The 17,223-nt window shown below is 40.9% G+C and overlaps 2 protein-coding genes across 4 annotated transcripts; both read right to left on the bottom strand.

Annotated features, from left to right (window-relative positions):
* Positions 1 to 3,446: 3,446 nt before the first annotated feature.
* LOC310795132 (uncharacterized protein) lies at positions 3,447 to 8,232 on the bottom strand. Its single transcript, XM_083657175.1, has 4 exons — positions 8,067 to 8,232; positions 7,735 to 7,878; positions 4,289 to 4,450; positions 3,447 to 3,875 (listed from the first exon to the last, which is right to left on the bottom strand). Exons 1-4 carry the CDS (start codon positions 8,080 to 8,082, stop codon positions 3,781 to 3,783), a joined length of 417 nt encoding a protein of 138 aa, XP_083513301.1. The 5' UTR covers positions 8,083 to 8,232; the 3' UTR covers positions 3,447 to 3,780.
* Positions 8,233 to 8,976: 744 nt separating this feature from the next.
* On the bottom strand, positions 8,977 to 13,381 carry LOC310794653 (interleukin-17 receptor B-like). 3 transcript variants are annotated; one of them, XM_083656647.1, is made up of 5 exons: positions 13,239 to 13,381; positions 12,259 to 12,429; positions 10,504 to 10,599; positions 10,091 to 10,359; positions 8,977 to 9,455 (listed from the first exon to the last, which is right to left on the bottom strand). In XM_083656647.1, exons 3-5 carry the CDS (start codon positions 10,529 to 10,531, stop codon positions 9,066 to 9,068), a joined length of 687 nt encoding a protein of 228 aa, XP_083512773.1. In that variant the 5' UTR covers positions 10,532 to 10,599; positions 12,259 to 12,429; positions 13,239 to 13,381; the 3' UTR covers positions 8,977 to 9,065. The 3 variants fall into 3 exon arrangements, with proteins under 3 accessions (XP_083512773.1, XP_083512774.1, XP_083512772.1); XM_083656648.1 differs by lacking the exons at positions 12,259 to 12,429; positions 13,239 to 13,381 and adding an exon at positions 10,997 to 11,132; XM_083656646.1 differs by lacking the exons at positions 12,259 to 12,429; positions 13,239 to 13,381 and adding an exon at positions 10,910 to 11,108.
* Positions 13,382 to 17,223: the final 3,842 nt, after the last annotated feature.

Here is a 17,223-nt window from a genome sequence, read left to right as displayed (position 1 = left end):
GCACACACACACACACACACACACACACACACACACACACACACACACACACACACACACACACACACACACACACACACACACCCCAGATAGGATTGCTCACCTGTAGATTTTGGTTCAACTGCTGTTGCTGACAAAAGAGAAAAGTAGATGGTTGAGACATTTCAATATAGTCACATCATGCTGCCTGCTATATGTCAACAGCAGAAGAGAAACTTATGACCGGAGGGTTGCTGGTTCAAATCCTATCAATTACCAACACACCCTTAAGACCCTCAACGGACTGAGGTAGTGATCACAGTTCAGTGAAAGTGAAGCAGGGCATTGCTATGCTCAGCAAGGCCTTGGATTTCCCATCTTACATACAGAAAAACACAAACATATTTTGTATCCATCTACTTTCATGGTCGATAATGACAGATTTGATCAGCACAAACAAGCCTAGTATATAATTAATGAAGTCAATGGCACTACGAGGCAAATTGTCAGGTAGGCAGGCAGACACCTGTCGCTTTGTGAGATGATGCGCTTCATCAGATGGCCCCTAGAGGGCGACTTTGACTCAACTGTGAGGTGCAGTGTTCCCCATACCAAGGCACAAAATCATACATACATATGGTATTTAAGTAACGTTAGTGGAAAATTGGCTAATTTAGCTTCAGTGCATGAATTGAACACACACTGTGGGCCAGCCCTGTACCAGATATGTGGTTGTTAAAGTTTTATTTTTAACTCTTGGGTATGATGGTGGCATCCCTGAACTGGAGGGTTCAAGCCCCGGTGACCCTGCCTGACCCCAGCAACTGACCTCTGACCTGCTGTATGGAGGGAGCAAGTGGGAACAGAATTTTACTTCAGCAGGGCCCCACATGTGAAACAATATTTGGGTTTTGAGATTAATCTCGGAATTCAGATTCAGCTCTTTGTGTTGTTGGCTGATTCCACCAATGACTACACATTACATTTCAATGTCTCCACAAAGCACAGACACACAGCGGGAATGGCATATCATACTGTATGACTACTAGCATACTGCCTGTATGACTACCAGCATACTGACTGTATGACTACCAGCATACTGACTGTATGACTACCATCATAGTGACTGTATGACTACCATCATACTGACTATGACTACCAGCATACTGAATGTATGACTACCATCATAGTGACTGTATGACTACCAGCATACTGCCTGTATGACTACCAGCATACTGACTGTATGACTACTAGCATACTGCCTGTATGACTACCAGCATACTGACTGTATGACTACCAGCATACTGACTGTATGACTACCAGCATACTGACTGTATGACTACCAGCATACTGCCTGTATGACTACCAGCATACTGACTGTATGACTACCATCATACTGACTGTATGACTACCAGCATACTGCCTGTATGACTACCAGCATACTGACTGTATGACTACCTGTATGACTACCAGCATACTGCCTGTATGACTACCAGCATACTGCCTGTATGACTACCATCATACTGCCTGTATGACTACCAGCATACTGACTGTATGACTACCATCATAGTGACTGTATGACTACCAGCATACTGACTGTATGACTACCAGCATACTGACTGTATGACTACCATCATAGTGACTGTATGACTACCAGCATACTGACTGTATGACTACCATCATAGTGACTGTATGACTACCAGCATACTGACTGTATGACTACCAGCATACTGACTGTATGACTACCATCATACTGACTATGACTACCAGCATACTGAATGTATGACTACCAGCATACTGACTGTATGACTACCATCATAGTGACTGTATGACTACCATCATAGTGACTGTATGACTACCAGCATACTGCCTGTATGACTACCATCATACTGACTGTATGACTACCAGCATACTGACTGTATGACTACCAGCATACTGACTGTATGACTACCAGCATACTGACTGTATGACTACCAGCATACTGCCTGTATGACTACCAGCATACTGCCTGTATGACTACCAGCATACTGCCTGTATGACTACCAGCATACTGACTGTATGACTACCAGCATACTGCCTGTATGACTACCAGCATACTGACTGTATGACTACCAGCATACTGCCTGTATGACTACCAGCATACTGACTGTATGACTACCAGCATACTATATATATATAGTATGTATATATAATATATATATATATGTATGACTAAAAAATCCAAACAACTCCAAACGAAACAAATCCATTCAGTATTATTTTTATTTTATTTTTTATTATTATAAGAAGATCTTTCACTAACTGATTTTCTATTTTGTTTGGGTCTTGTGTGTTGGTACCGTATCTCAAAGTAAAGCAAGGTCATGTAGATGAGGTGGTGCTGGAAAAAGATGATGCCAGGCACTGGTATGCTAAACATCGTGGTATATAAAGGCAAAATGACAAGTGACAAGTCAATTCTTACTTTTTACTCACAATTGTGAGATTAATTTCAGAACTCAACATTTTTCACATGTCCCTAATCCTCTTGTGTAAGAATCACACATGCTGTAATTTTGTCAGAGAAAATATGTCTACTTTTGTAACAGCTCTCAATTTCCATTGGTTGAAATAATTCTTCTTCTGTGGTGTTTTATGGCGGTTGGCAATTCGCCTTTACCGCCACCTACTGAATTATATCATCTGCTATTAATTTACAGTGTGATCCTATTCATATTGTAAGCGACGTGGGAGTGTGTCAGTGAATGAAAGTCCAAGACGTTCTGGGTTTTACTCATACATTTTAATGAGAATATTATGGTACAGTGTGCAGTTCACAACCACCTCGTTCTTTTCTCTCTTCTCCGCCTCATAACCCCTCTCCTGCTATCTCCGCAGCGCCGCCTAGCGGTCGCCTCAATGTCTTATCCAGACACATCCACAACACTCTCACACCTTCTTGTCCAGCATATATTTTGAGTTGAAAGAATTGCTTCTCCGAGCTCATTTAAAGGGATAGCTCACATCTTATATTGAACTGCATTCCCACCTAAATAACTGATGAACTGATGTTCAAATAAATGAAAAATGGCTTCCCAAAACCATAACTAATTTCAAGAGCTCATTATTTAGTCTATTTATATAGTGTACAGCACAGGTGCTATAACCCAGGGGTGCAATTATACACACTTGGCATAGGGGCAAACAGATCAACAGCTATCAACTGTACTGAACTCATGTTTTGAGGTGGGAAAACAACCTCTGGAAACAATATTCTCTGTACATTTGGTGGAAATTCATCCTACATTAGAATTAACTTTTTGTAAGTCGATCTGAAACTGAAGTGTAACATTTTGAGAAACATGAGCATTGCAGACAGTGTGACACATAGGGCATTATATGCTATTTGATATCAAATAATCTGGGTTCTCACTGGATTTGTCTACTATGAACAAATGATGAATAATAATGTAGGCTAAGCAAGAAACAGCTTTTCAAATGCATTTTAATTAGATTTTCTTCAAATTTCACAAAATTTAAGAACTGTTCCACCTTGCAAGAAAATGACATTTATGTTTTAATTGCCCTCAGCTTTTAGTTGCCCTAACCTTTAGTTACATGGTGTGAAAACGATATAATAATGTGTCGTCAAAATGGGTTATTGAAAGGAAATTTTAGGCTGAATGTTTGGCAAAGAAATAAAAAGTAAATTCAACTCAGGTTACTCAGATTTATTACACAAGGACACTTTTAAACTTCCTGACATGTGTTTTAGTAACTGAACGAACATCAATTGTAAATTAAATGTCATTCGTTCGTGGGTTAAACAGCCTCAGCCAAACAGCTCCAAACAGCTCCAACAGCAGCTCCAACGGTGGTCACAGCTGCCGTGGCAGCTGTTGACAGACCCGCCGCACCTACAGTGAGATTACCCATAACATAACAGAGATAAGTCAACAGTGCTAACATCACATCCTGATTGAGACTTCCTTCCACCAGTCACCTTGAATAAACTTGTAAATTAAAGATGCAATAAGTCAGATTTATTTAAGCCTATGACCATTATGTGCCTGGGGATGATTGTAATGTAATAAATGCCAATGTCTCAATGATTGCTTCGCCAGGTGCTGAGTTTGATGGTTTTCAAAACTCATCTCTCCAGCCCGTCGTCTGTTTTGGAACAGAAACTTGAAGCCAAACCCAGTCAGATCATGGAATAGGCTACTTATTGTCCCTTTAATTATCATTCTATTGGTTTCATCGTCTCACCACTATGATAACTGACAGAACTGGATCAAATATGTTGAACATTTTCAGCCATTGCTCTTACCTGCTGATTGCAAACCAGCCACCAAACCTCCTGCTACCACTCCTCCTCCGCTGGCAGTCGCAGCAGCCGACATCATTCCGGAAGCGATGGAACCTGCTGCTATTCCAGTTGAGGTGAAACCTATGGCCCCCACGACAACAGGGGCCAGGACCACTGCCCCTACTGGAGAGGGGGAAGAGCAACATGGCAGATGGGTGAAGTAAGGTAAATGGGCTACATGCACAACTCCACTACTTCCTGAAATTAGTACAGCTTCTTTATTTCCTGTCATCACTATGGCTGAACTGATTAATGTCAGGTGTGCTGCAGTCACAACAATGATCAGGCACACCTGATGAATCAGTTCATCCAATAGTGTAGGACAGGAAATAAAGAAGCTGTACTAATTTCAGGAAGTAAAAAAGTTGTGCATGTAGCATATTGTGTCATCATGTAAAATTGGTCAGATAAGGTTGTAGCTTCATAGCACTTCAAGATTTAATAGTCAGTCGCTGCAAATAATTTCAAACTGTTGCCAAAACAGGAGGACTTGACACTGACTGTGATTTTTTTTTTTTATTATTAAATAATAAAAATATTTTATTTTACAATTTTCAGGACAAAACAAAACAACAGGCTCAAACAAAGACAAAAACAAAAACATACATATATCAACATATCAACACTACATGGTGATACCAGCCACGTGAAGTGTCAGTGTACTTGCAGGAAATGCTCGTGGGATCCCGCGCAAGGGGTCCATTAAAAGTCAACCAGGCGAGTCATCACCAGTCACCTCTAACCTCGTCCAAATAGGCCAGAAACGGATCCCAGACCTCAGAGAATTTCTTAAGTGATTGATTTTATTGATCTGAGGTTACTGGAGTGGGAAGACTGATGAAGAAAAATTGCATTGTGACTGACATGCTACTGTAACTTAATAGATTTTAAGAAACGAATGAATGAACATCTAGGATGAATGTAGTACTATAGGAATATTATAGGATTGCTATAGGGATATGATAGGTTTACTGTAGGAATATGATAGGTTTACTGTAGGAATATGATAGGTTTACTGTAGGAATATGATAGGTTTACTGTAGGAATATGGTAGGTTTACTGTAGGAATATGATAGGTTTACTGTAGGAATATGATAGGTTTACTGTAGGAATATGATAGGTTTACTGTAGGAATATGGTAGGAATATGATAGGTTTACTGTAGGAATATGATAGGTTTACTGTAGGAATATGATAGGTTTACTGTAGGAATATGATAGGTTTACTGTAGGAATATGATAGGTTTACTGTAGGAATATGGTAGGAATATGATAGGTTTACTGTAGGAATATGATAGGTTTACTGTAGGAATATGATAGGTTTACTGTAGGAATATGATAGGTTTACTGTAGGAATATGATAGGTTTACTGTAGGAATATGATAGGTTTACTGTAGGAATATGGTAGGAATATGATAGGTTTACTGTAGGAATATGATAGGTTTACTGTAGGAATATGATAGGTTTACTGTAGGAATATGGTAGGTTTACTGTAGGAATATGATAGGTTTACTGTAGGAATATGATAGGTTTACTGTAGGAATATGATAGGTTTACTGTAGGAATATGATAGGTTTACTGTAGGAATATGGTAGGAATATGATAGGTTTACTGTAGGAATATGATAGGTTTACTGTAGGAATATGATAGGTTTACTGTAGGAATATGATAGGTTTACTGTAGGAATATGGTAGGTTTACTGTAGGAATATGATAGGTTTACTGTAGGAATATGATAGGTTTACTGTAGGAATATGATAGGTTTACTGTAGGAATATGATAGGTTTACTATAGGAATATGATAGGTTTACTATAGGAATATGATAGGTTTACTGTAGGAATATGATAGGTTTACTGTAGGAATATGATAGGTTTACTGTAGGAATATGATAGGTTTACTGTAGGAATATGATAGGTTTACTGTAGGAATATGATAGGTTTACTGTAGGAATATGATAGGTTTACTGTAGGAATATGATAGGTTTACTGTAGGAATATGATAGGTTTACTGTAGGAATATGATAGTTTTACTGTAGGAATATGATAGGTTTACTGTAGGAATATGATAGGTTTACTGTAGGAATATGATAGGTTTACTGTAGGAATATGATAGGTTTACTGTAGGAATATGGTAGGTTTACTGTAGGAATATGGTAGGTTTACTGTAGGAATATGATAGGTTTACTGTAGGAATATGATAGGTTTACTGTAGGAATATGATAGGTTTACTGTAGGAATATGATAGGTTTACTGTAGGAATATGGTAGGAATATGATAGGTTTACTGTAGGAATATGGTAGGTTTACTGTAGGAATATGATAGGTTTACTGTAGGAATATGATAGGTTTACTGTAGGAATATGGTAGGAATATGATAGGTTTACTGTAGGAATATATATGATAGGTTTACTGTAGGAATATGATAGGTTTACTGTAGGAATATGATAGGTTTACTGTAGGAATATGGTAGGAATATGATAGGTTTACTGTAGGAATATGGTAGGTTTACTGTAGGAATATGATAGGTTTACTGTAGGAATATGATAGGTTTACTGTAGGAATATGATAGGTTTACTGTAGGAATATGATAGGTTTACTGTAGGAATATGGTAGGAATATGATAGGTTTACTGTAGGAATATGATAGGTTTACTGTAGGAATATGATAGGTTTACTGTAGGAATATGGTAGGAATATGATAGGTTTACTGTAGGAATGGAGTACTATTGGAATATTATAGGAATACTATAAGAATATGATTGGATTACTATAGGAATATTATAGGGTTACTAGGTGTAGGAGCCAAAACAGCATTTATGTTTTATTTAAACAATACTAATTATAATTTCAAAACTTCCCATATTTTTGTTCTGGTTCTAGTTCATTGATTTTGATTGGCAGCTTGGCCACACCCATAGTAACTGGGGTGTGGCGTCAGCTAACAAAGGAAAGTTTGCTGGGGCAATGGAGTCCTGGCTTTAGATGAGAGCAAACAGGTTTAACCATCTCATCATAGTATCATCTTATATCATCTCTATCATATATTTTCTCTCTTTTACACACATTATGCACTTGACATTATCCTGCTGGCCTACAACGTTTTGGTAGGATATTTTTGAGTTTATTTCAGCATCTGCATCATGGTGCCTGGATCTACAAGCACAGTGCGTTAAAAACAACTCTTCTATTGCTGGGGCAGTGGCTATAATTAAGAACGGAATAGCCACTATAATAGGAAGATTAACGGTATGTAGGCTATAATATACAACTAACACAAAACAATCTAGATGGATAATAGCACTACAGGTGAGGGGGGAAATATGTATTTAGGATTTTAGGGTGAGCTGTCCCTTTAAACACTTAATATCAGTATATTATCAACTGATTCCTGGATGACTTTCCATGACTTTACCTGCAGTGCCGGCGACGACTAAAACACAAGAGAACCAGCCTTGTGACTGCTCATGTATCGGAGGAAGCTCGGAGACAGTCTCGGCTCCCCCAACATCGGCAGAGGATGGAGTAGCAACCAGGATTGAAACCAAAATGAGCTGCACTAATGGGGGATAAAAATGGGATAAAAAATCAGGAAAAAAAACAAAAACAAAAAAAAACACAAGACACAAGACACATGTTCAGCTGGCCCATCAAACACAAGCTGTGATGACAAATATCAAGCATTATGAACATTAAGACACCTGCTAGCTATGCCTATAGGCTACATATTAAATGTCAAATACGCACCAGCACCAAAATCCATGACGACAGTTGGTTTGAAGTTTGAACTGAATGAGCCGTTTCTGAAGGCTAGGGCTTTATATGTAACCTGACGCTGCCAGATGGACGGGTTAGCTTCACATTAGGTTTCACTAAACCAGTCCGACTGGATTACATCGATGGAATCTCTTTTGATCTTGCGAGGATCCATCTTGCACGCAAGGTTACTTTAGGCTATATAGACTGTGGAGCTGAAATGAAACGAGTCAACTATTGTTTTCTCGGAAATGAAACTCAAGTCATACAGGTGGACATTAGAGGGCGCCAGAGGAGCACTTTATCCATTCCGTGCTGTGACTCCTAATTTGGCCTCATGTAACACCCTTTTCACAGCAGCCATGTTTTTTGTCTAAAAGGCAGAGTAAACACAGATGCAACCAAAACATGAGGGTTTGCAACTTCCAATCCATTTAGGTGTTCCTGTGCTGGGATCTTTAATGTTTTGGTTGCACCTGTGTTAACTTTACCCTGCATTTTAGACACAAAATGGCTGTTGTGAAAAAGGCCCATTGCTTTAACACGACAACCATGTGATACGACCAGCCCACATGTGTTATTTTGATAACCCAACTCACAGCACTCAAACACACTTTACAGTTTACATTTACAAACACATTTAGGAAATACAATATAAAGAATACAAATCAATACATTTGTATAAATCAAAACTGCATCAAGAGATCAGAGAAAATGATCAGTCATAACTTTTAATTTGAATTCAATTTAATTGCTGTTTACTTTTCTAATAACAATAATAACAAACTTTTTTTTGTAGGAATATCGCATGCTCATTTCTAGCGTGATATATATATATATATATATATATATATATATATATATATATATATAAAAAGAGGTTAGTCCTGAAGGAGGGACTGAGTAAGGATGTGACAGCAGGATGACTTGGAAAACATCACGGTAACATGATACGCGCCTGCGACCACTGAGTGTGTTCATGATAGTTTTTCAGACACTGTTGATGGCGGTCTTCAGCGGGTCTAGCTCCCCTACAGCGTCTCTCAACTTCACTGTATTCTTTTCACTGTACGCAATCCCCGCTCTGAACTTCAGTCCTGACTTGGTCCCAGACTCCTCCTGCCTCTGGGCGTGGAGGTCCCTGCACAGCTTATTCAAGTCCTTCATCAAACAAAACCTCCTACAGGCCCTCAGCTCCACCGGCAGGCTCCCAAGCCCCTTGTCCTGCCGCTCGCCTAGCTGCACTGCCCAGAACTTGGCCAGCTCCCCGGGGTTCCTCGCGTGGCTCCCCACCATGTTGAGGATCAGAGGGTAGAGGTCACGGGCCGCTGCTGGGACGGAGTGTCCCGACAAGCCGTGGCGGGGAGGACAGTGGCTGGGCTGCGAGAGGAGAGGAGAGGATTTGGACTTCAAAATCATAGTCTCAACTCATGTATGTACTAATTGCTCCCCTTTGTTACTTGATGGCCGCTTGTGCAGACTTTGCTTATAAGTTCAGCTTTGCAGCAAAATGCAACACAACACCACATTAAACCATATCAAACCATATCCAAATCTGAATCAATCTGAAAAAATTGCTTTTGCTAATCAGTAAATCACAGAAGTATTTGTCTTTGTCGTAGCACAGAGCGATGTGGGGTAAAAGGTGGTTCCTGATGCAGTGATGTAGTTTTGGACGGTCAGGTGGAGTTTAGTCAGGTAGAGTTTAGTCGCCAAACTTATCCTTAAATAATAACCACTTTTTTTATACAGTATAATGTGATTACTGTCTTCTTGTTTCATGAATCACGCCACATCAAGTTTATTTGTATGTCACCATTACTGAACTTCACATGTGCGACGCGCGCAGAGCGTGAAGCGCGCAGAGCGTGAAGCGCGCAGAGCTGCTCAACTGCCCGTGCGCTTTGCGAGAAGCTAGAAGCTTAGCCCTAATTCACAAGCATGTGTCTCAGATTCTGTTTCTTATTATAATACGTACATGTAAGCCGTTGTTTTCGCCCCCCCCCTGGCCGTACCTGTGGGCCGATGACGATCACCCGGTCCGCCTTGGCCTCTTCGGCCAGCCAGCGCATGGGCCCCAGCTTGGCTATCTTCCCCTGCTGCCACACGTCCACGGCCACGCTGCAGCCCCCGTGCCACTGCAGGAACTCAGCCAGCGCTACCACAGCCCTCTGGAAGAACGGCTCCTCAGCGGGGTACACCAGCAACACCGACACAGGCACCGCGGGAGATGTAGGCAGCCTGGTGAAACCAAGGAAGCTCAAGTTGGCTCCACAGCCTTTATCTAGGGAGGAAGAGAGCATGTTGAAAGTGAGACCGTTGCTGTGATGAAGATTCATCTTGAGGAAATAACCAAACAGAGAGACAACTGACGATTGACATTGTTTCATGAATGGACGACATCTCTTAAAAAAAGTGTTGTATTTACAGATTATGAAGCAGGAAGTCAGCAGCATCAAACCGACCAGCACTCCAAGAATGGGCACCGCTACCGTGGTGAACAGGTTCCGAGACTCTTCCGTGACTGGATAGACAGACAGACAGAGAGACAGACAGACGGACAGACACGCACGCACACACACAAAATGTGCCACATGTCTTGTTTTACTTCACAGTAATCTCATACATTACTTTTTGTTTACAAATGTGAATATAATTAAACTACATTTCTACAAAAAAAATCTAACAATTTAGGGTGACAATTGATTAATCATAATATTTTAGCATATCAACATTTCAAATTTGTCCTAGCGCCTAATATCTGCCAACTTAAAATAACTTAAGGTTATGAATATAACCCAGGTTTTATGAATAATAAGAGGGAGATGACTCACGATGGGCCCAAATCATTTCTGGGCCCCATTCAGAAGCGCTATTTCTTGTACATCAAATATTCCATATTTGTGGTCTTGAGGAATAACCTTTTGTCCGTCCGCCGCTAGGGGGCGAGCTTGTGCCATTCTTGATGAGGATTCTTCTCGCCCATCCTAGCAAGAAGGGTTGATTTCTTCAAACCGGGGTTATATTAATATATATTATATATATTTATATATACATATTAATATCCTTAAAGTTGTATTTCTAATCATTTGTGGGATGTGGGAGCTCCCTTATGCCAGACAGCTCATCGCTCCCAGATGAAGGGAAGGGGGGGTTGGGGGGGTTGGGGGGTTGGGGGGGTTGGGGGGTGGTGACTGGCTTGTTGCTGGGTGACTCGGGCTGAAGACGTGTGACGAGAAGTGGCTTCTTTCGTCGAGGGATAGTTTTCTCTAACGTTGAGAGAGGTGTAGACTCTGTCACTAACTAACCCTAACCTAACCGCTAGACCAGTTCTGAGTTCAGTTCTAACCCTAACCGCTAGACCAGTTCTGAGTTCAGTTCTAACCCTAACCTGTGAACAGTGGAGCTAGCTAGACCAGTTCTGAGTTCAGTTCTAACCCTAAGCTAGACCAGTTCTGAGTTCAGTTCTAACCCTAACCTGTGAACAGTGGAGCTAGCTAGACCAGTTCTGAGTTCAGTTCTAACCCTAAGCTAGACCAGTTCTGAGTTCAGTTCTAACCCTAACCTGTGAACAGTGGAGCTAGCTAGACCAGTTCTGAGTTCAGTTCTAACCCTAACCTATGAACAGTGGAGCTAGCTCCACTTATTTATCTCTACTATTTTCCACAGTTGTGTGAGTGCAGTAGAGACAGAGACAGAGAGACAGACAGAGACAGACTATGTGGTCTCAGTGACAGAGACAGACTATGTGGTCTCAGTGACAGAGAGACAGACTATGTGGTCTCCGTGACAGAGAGACAGACTATGTGGTCTCAGTGACAGAGACAGACTATGTGGTCTCAGAGACAGAGACAGAGAGACAGACTATGTGGTCTCAGTGACAGAGACAGAGAGACAGACTATGTGGTCTCAGTGACAGAGACAGAGAGACAGACTATGTGGTCTCAGAGACAGAGACAGAGAGACAGACTATGTGGTCTCAGAGACAGAGACAGAGAGACAGACTATGTGGTCTCAGAGACAGAGAGACAGACTATGTGGTCTCAGAGACAGAGACAGAGAGACAGACTATGTGGTCTCAGAGACAGAGAGACAGACTATGTGGTCTCAGAGACAGAGACAGAGAGACAGACTATGTGGTCTCAGTGACAGAGAGACAGACTATGTGGTCTCAGTGACGTACGTTCAGACCGTCTCTGAGCAGCCAGGGATCTTCATATCTGGGCTGGCCGCTCTGTTTGTGTCTGCGGGCGATCACGTGCGGGACGGCCACGGGGAGCGTGTCCGTCGCTCGCCCCATGCGGAGCATCCTCGAGCCGGGGTGGATGACCACAATGAAGTTGCTCTGGATTTGCTGAAAAGAAGAAAAGTTAGAAACTGAGATTAGAATCGTGATCAGAATCGCAGATAGTAGTAGTGGTGCCCTTTACATCATAGTCCTCTGCCAAGTTTTTACCACTGACTGTGTTTTTGTATTGTATCCTTGTGTGTGCATTTTTTTTTTTTTTTTTTAATTGTGTGTCTGTATTTTATCCCTCTTTTTGCATTATATATTTCAGTTTTTACCATTTTTGTGTATTTTTATCCCTGTTTCTGCATTTAATGTTTATGTTTTCATCATTGTCTTTTTGTATCGTAGATGTTCTCCTGGTAAGCACTTTGTAACAATGTGCTCTATGCCTACATCGGGTACACAAGGAGCTGGTTATACAGAAGCTATACACACAAACGGGGACACCTCGCCATTCCGAAGTGTCGGCATTCCGATCATTGACTTCTATGCTTTCGGAGAGGCGGCCCTTTTTTATCTCCAAAAAATGTTTCGCCGAGAGGTTAGGTTAGGCTTAGGCGTGGGGGGTGGGAGAGGTTAGGTTTAGGGTTAGGGTCTGGGGGAGGGTTCTTTCGCAATGGCGAGGTTAGGGTTAGAATTTTGTCGGAATGCCGGTATTTCGGAGTGCCGACATTTCGGAATGCCGAGGTGTCCCCCACACAAACTATAAACTATCAGGAACAGCTTCCACCTGGTCAAAGCTATCGATTCCCCTGTGCACCCTGGTCTAAAGCACGACAGGAGGAAAACGGGGATAACGTTTGAACGTTACTCTGCTACATTGAGAGAAACTACGAACAGTATCGCACGGAGACACGTTATTAGTTACTGACCTCTTGAAGCGGCTCCGGGATGGCCGGGGGAGCGATGGGTCTTTTGACTCCACGCTGCTGCTCCTTGTCTTTCTCCTTCTCTCGCTCCTTTTCTCTCTCCTTCCCGTTTTCCTGCTCTTTCTCAGCTTGAGTCATCGTGTCAAACTGGGGAGTCGCTGCGTTCAAATGCTTGCGAATTGCTTCAAAAATGCCAACTACAAATGGGAAACCACTCTGTTCGAGACAGCACTTCCGTGTTTTGTCACGTGGTACATAACAGCAATTTCCATTGGTTAAAATAATTCTTCTTCTGTGGTGTTTTATGGCGGTTGGCAATTCGCCTTTACCGCCACCTACTGAATTATATCATCTGCTATTAATTTACAGTGTGATCCTAATTCATATTGTAAGCGACGTGGGAGTGTGTCAGTGAATGAAAGTCCAAGACGTTCTGGGTTTTACTCATACATTTTAATGAGAATATTATGGTACAGCAGTTCACAACCACCTCGTTCTTTTCTCTCTTCTCCTTCTCCGCCTCATAACCCTCATAACCCCACTCTCCTGCTATCTCCGCAGCGCCGCCTAGCGGTCGCCTCAATGTCTTATCCAGATCATCTCCGGGGCCACATTACAGAAACTCCCTATCTTATCTCTTAAGTTAGGATAGGACTAGTTTAAGATAGGATTTTTTCTGATTTTGTATTACAGAAGCAAATCCTAACTAACTTTAGGAATCCTATCTTATCTTGCTAAATCCTATCTTATGTCTTGTTAGGAAATCCTAAATACTCATCCAGCATCGGTTATCAACTTTTCTGTCTGTTACCCTAGCAACCACTAGCAACAGACACCTCCTCCTTTCTCAACTTGCGGGGGGAAGTAGGAGCGCTAGTAGCCTGCTGGCTGGAAAGTTTTCAGCCACCCTCACGCGGGAGGTGAAAGAGAGGGAATGGGCTAAAATAGCGGAAACCGTCTCTGCCGTTCCTCCCCCCTTGGAAATTGTATGTACCGAGGAGCCAAATTGCTGATGGCTGTTGCTACCTCAGTTAAATTACGTGACATAGCAGGCTGAGATATTTTGGATATGTCGGCCACTTCAGTTTGAAAATCTCCCTTCGCAAAAAACCAAAGTGCATTTGTAAGTTGTACTACAACCGGCAGAGCCCCGTGTCGCCTAGTCGGTCTCTCCAACACAGGTCTCAGCTCCTCGGCTAGCTGCAGTATCATGTCCCAGGGCAGTCTGTATCGATTAACGAGCGTTCTGTCATCAAAACGTCATTCGGGTCCCGCATGAGCCTTTCGGCAAATACATTGCGCCTGTTGACATTTTGTTGGTTTTGCAAATGTAATAACAGCGCAGCCATAACGTAGGTAGGTAGGCTATAAATAGGCTATAAATTATAACCAGATGCAAGATGGCTGTTGTTCCAGTTGAAAATAGCGTAAATTAGTTAGGACAGCATAGCTGGCATCTTAAAGTTAGGACAGCTTTTTTAAGATTTTGGGGAGTTGGGACGTTTCTGTAATACGCTTTTCCCATTTTAAATTAGGATGAGAATATTGACTTAGGAACTGTTGTTCTGTAATGGGTGTTTTCCTAAATCAAGTCCTAACTCTAATTACCATGGTTACCAATCATTTAGGATAGGATTTGGAATTTAGGAAGTTTCTGTAATGTCGCCCCAGACACATCCACAACACTCTCACACCTTGTCCAGCATATATTTTGAGTTGAAAGAATTGCTTCTCCGAGCTAATTTAAAGGGATAGCTCACATCTTATATTGAACTGCATTCCCACCTAAAAAACTGAACCTTGTTCAAATAAATGATGAAAAATGGCTTCCCAAAACCATAACTAATTTCAAGAGCTCATTATTTAGTCTATTTATATAGTGTACAGCACAGGTGCTATAAACCTCAGGGGTGCAATTATACAGACTTGGCATAGGGGCAAACAGATCAACAGCTATCAACTGTACTGAACTCATGTTTTGAGGTGGGAAAACAACCTCCGGAAACAATATTCTCTGTACATTTGGTGGAAATTCATCCTACATTAGAATTAACTTTTTGTAAGTCGATCTGAAACTGAAGTGTAACATTTTGAGAAACACGAGCATTGCAGACAGTGTGACACATATATGCTATTTGATATCAAATAATCTGGGTTCTCACTGGATTTGTCTACTATGAACAAATGATGAATAATAATGTAGGCTAAGCAAGAAACAGCTTTTCAAATGCATTTCAATTAGATTTTCTTCAAATTTCACAAAATTTAAGAACTGTTCCACCTTGCAAGAAAATAACATTTATGTTTTAATTGGCCTCAGCTTTGTAACCTTTAGCTACATGGTGTCAAAACGACATAATAATGTGTCGTCAAAATGGGTTATTGAAAGCAAATTTTAGGCTGAATGTTTGGCAAAGAAATAAAAAGTAAATTCAACTCGGGTTAGGGGAGAGTGGGGTGAGTTGTGCCAGCGGGGAAGTTGTGCCACCCCTTGTATCTAGAAAACCATAGAAGAAATTGGTCATGTGACCACACATTTTTGAAGAGGCATCCATTTTACTCACTCTGCAAAGAAGGGAGGCAGATGGCACAAGAGCTAAGCACATTTAAGTTCAAAAAACTGTTTTTTGCCTCTCAAAGTAAATTTTTTATGATCAAGGTTTATCGATTGTTGTGTCTGAACAATTATAGACAAGCTTGAAAACATTTCACACATGTGTTAGTGTTTTAGTAAGCTACAATATGAGGCTATACTGTTAGCATGATGTTAGCTCCAAACCAGCTATATGATACAAGTTTGTTAAAATGGTGGGGATGGGGTGATTTGTGCCAAAAGGCCTGGGTTAAGTTGTGCCAGTGCAGTTGCAGTTGATTTAGTGAAATTTTATTTCATTTTGTTCTTAAATGTTTAAATAGACCTTGTTGAAGAATATTGCAGTATTGGCAAGTGTAGCCTGGCTCTGTGATAGTTGATTTTGTTCATTTTGAACATAATTTTTATTTCTGAAAATGTTAAATATGTAGGTCAACTGCTGCTACCGTTTAGCCTTGTTTAACCCTGTTATAGTACACTGGACTTTAGTGTTATCTTTATTTTGTCTTGCTTTGATATAGCATTACAGTATATGAGATGAAAATGTTCCGTTTACTTCAGTAATCAATGGCACAATTTACCCCAACGTATTCTCTCCAAAGGCACAACTTACCCTGCACCGGGGGCAAGTTGTGCCAAGAGACCACTTTTTTAAGAATAGCCATATTTTTTTAACAGTTTATTTAAGATCCAAAGGGAGTGTTCCCAGTGGTGCACAACATCCTGAAATATATTTACATATTGTAGTTGGAGGCATTACTGTCATGCCCTCACTTTAAAGACACCTCAAGTAAAAAGTGGCACAACTCACCCCACTCTCCCCTACTCAGATTTATTACACAAGGACACTTTTAAACGTCCTGACATGTGTTTTAGTAACTGAACGAACATCAATTGTAAATTAAATGTCATTCGTTCGTGGGTTAAACAGACGCAGCTCCAGCAGCTCCAGCAGCTCCAACAGCAGCTCCAACGGCGGCCACAGCTGCCGTGGCAGCTGTTGACAGACCCGCCGCACCTACAGTGAGATACCCATAACATAACAGAGATTAGGATCTTCAACAGTGCTAACATCACATCAGGCCCGGTTCTACGGGGGTGCAAAAGCATGCATTGCACCCTTATTTTAATTGTCTGCATGCTCAGTTGAAAAGTAAAAAAAAAAAAAAAAAAAAAAAATTTTTTTTTTTTTTTTTTTTTTTAAATAAATGCTACAGCTGCACACTTACTGTTTAAACTTGAATTATAGTTGTTGTTTTTCTTTGTTCTTTGATGTGATTTTATGGCTTTTTGGCACCTATATGTAACCTTTTAAGGTTGAGATAATTGAATTATCATTATATGGTCCAAATATTTCAGTAAAGCACTTGAAACACTTGAAATATTCTTGCTTGG

The sequence above is a fragment of the Poromitra crassiceps genome, assembly GCF_964638095.1.
Source record: "Poromitra crassiceps genome assembly, chromosome: 20".
In the NCBI taxonomy this organism is placed as follows: domain Eukaryota; kingdom Metazoa; phylum Chordata; class Actinopteri; order Beryciformes; family Melamphaidae; genus Poromitra; species Poromitra crassiceps.
Note: the sequence above shows the minus strand (reverse complement) of the source record. Positions and strands in the feature narration are given on the sequence as shown.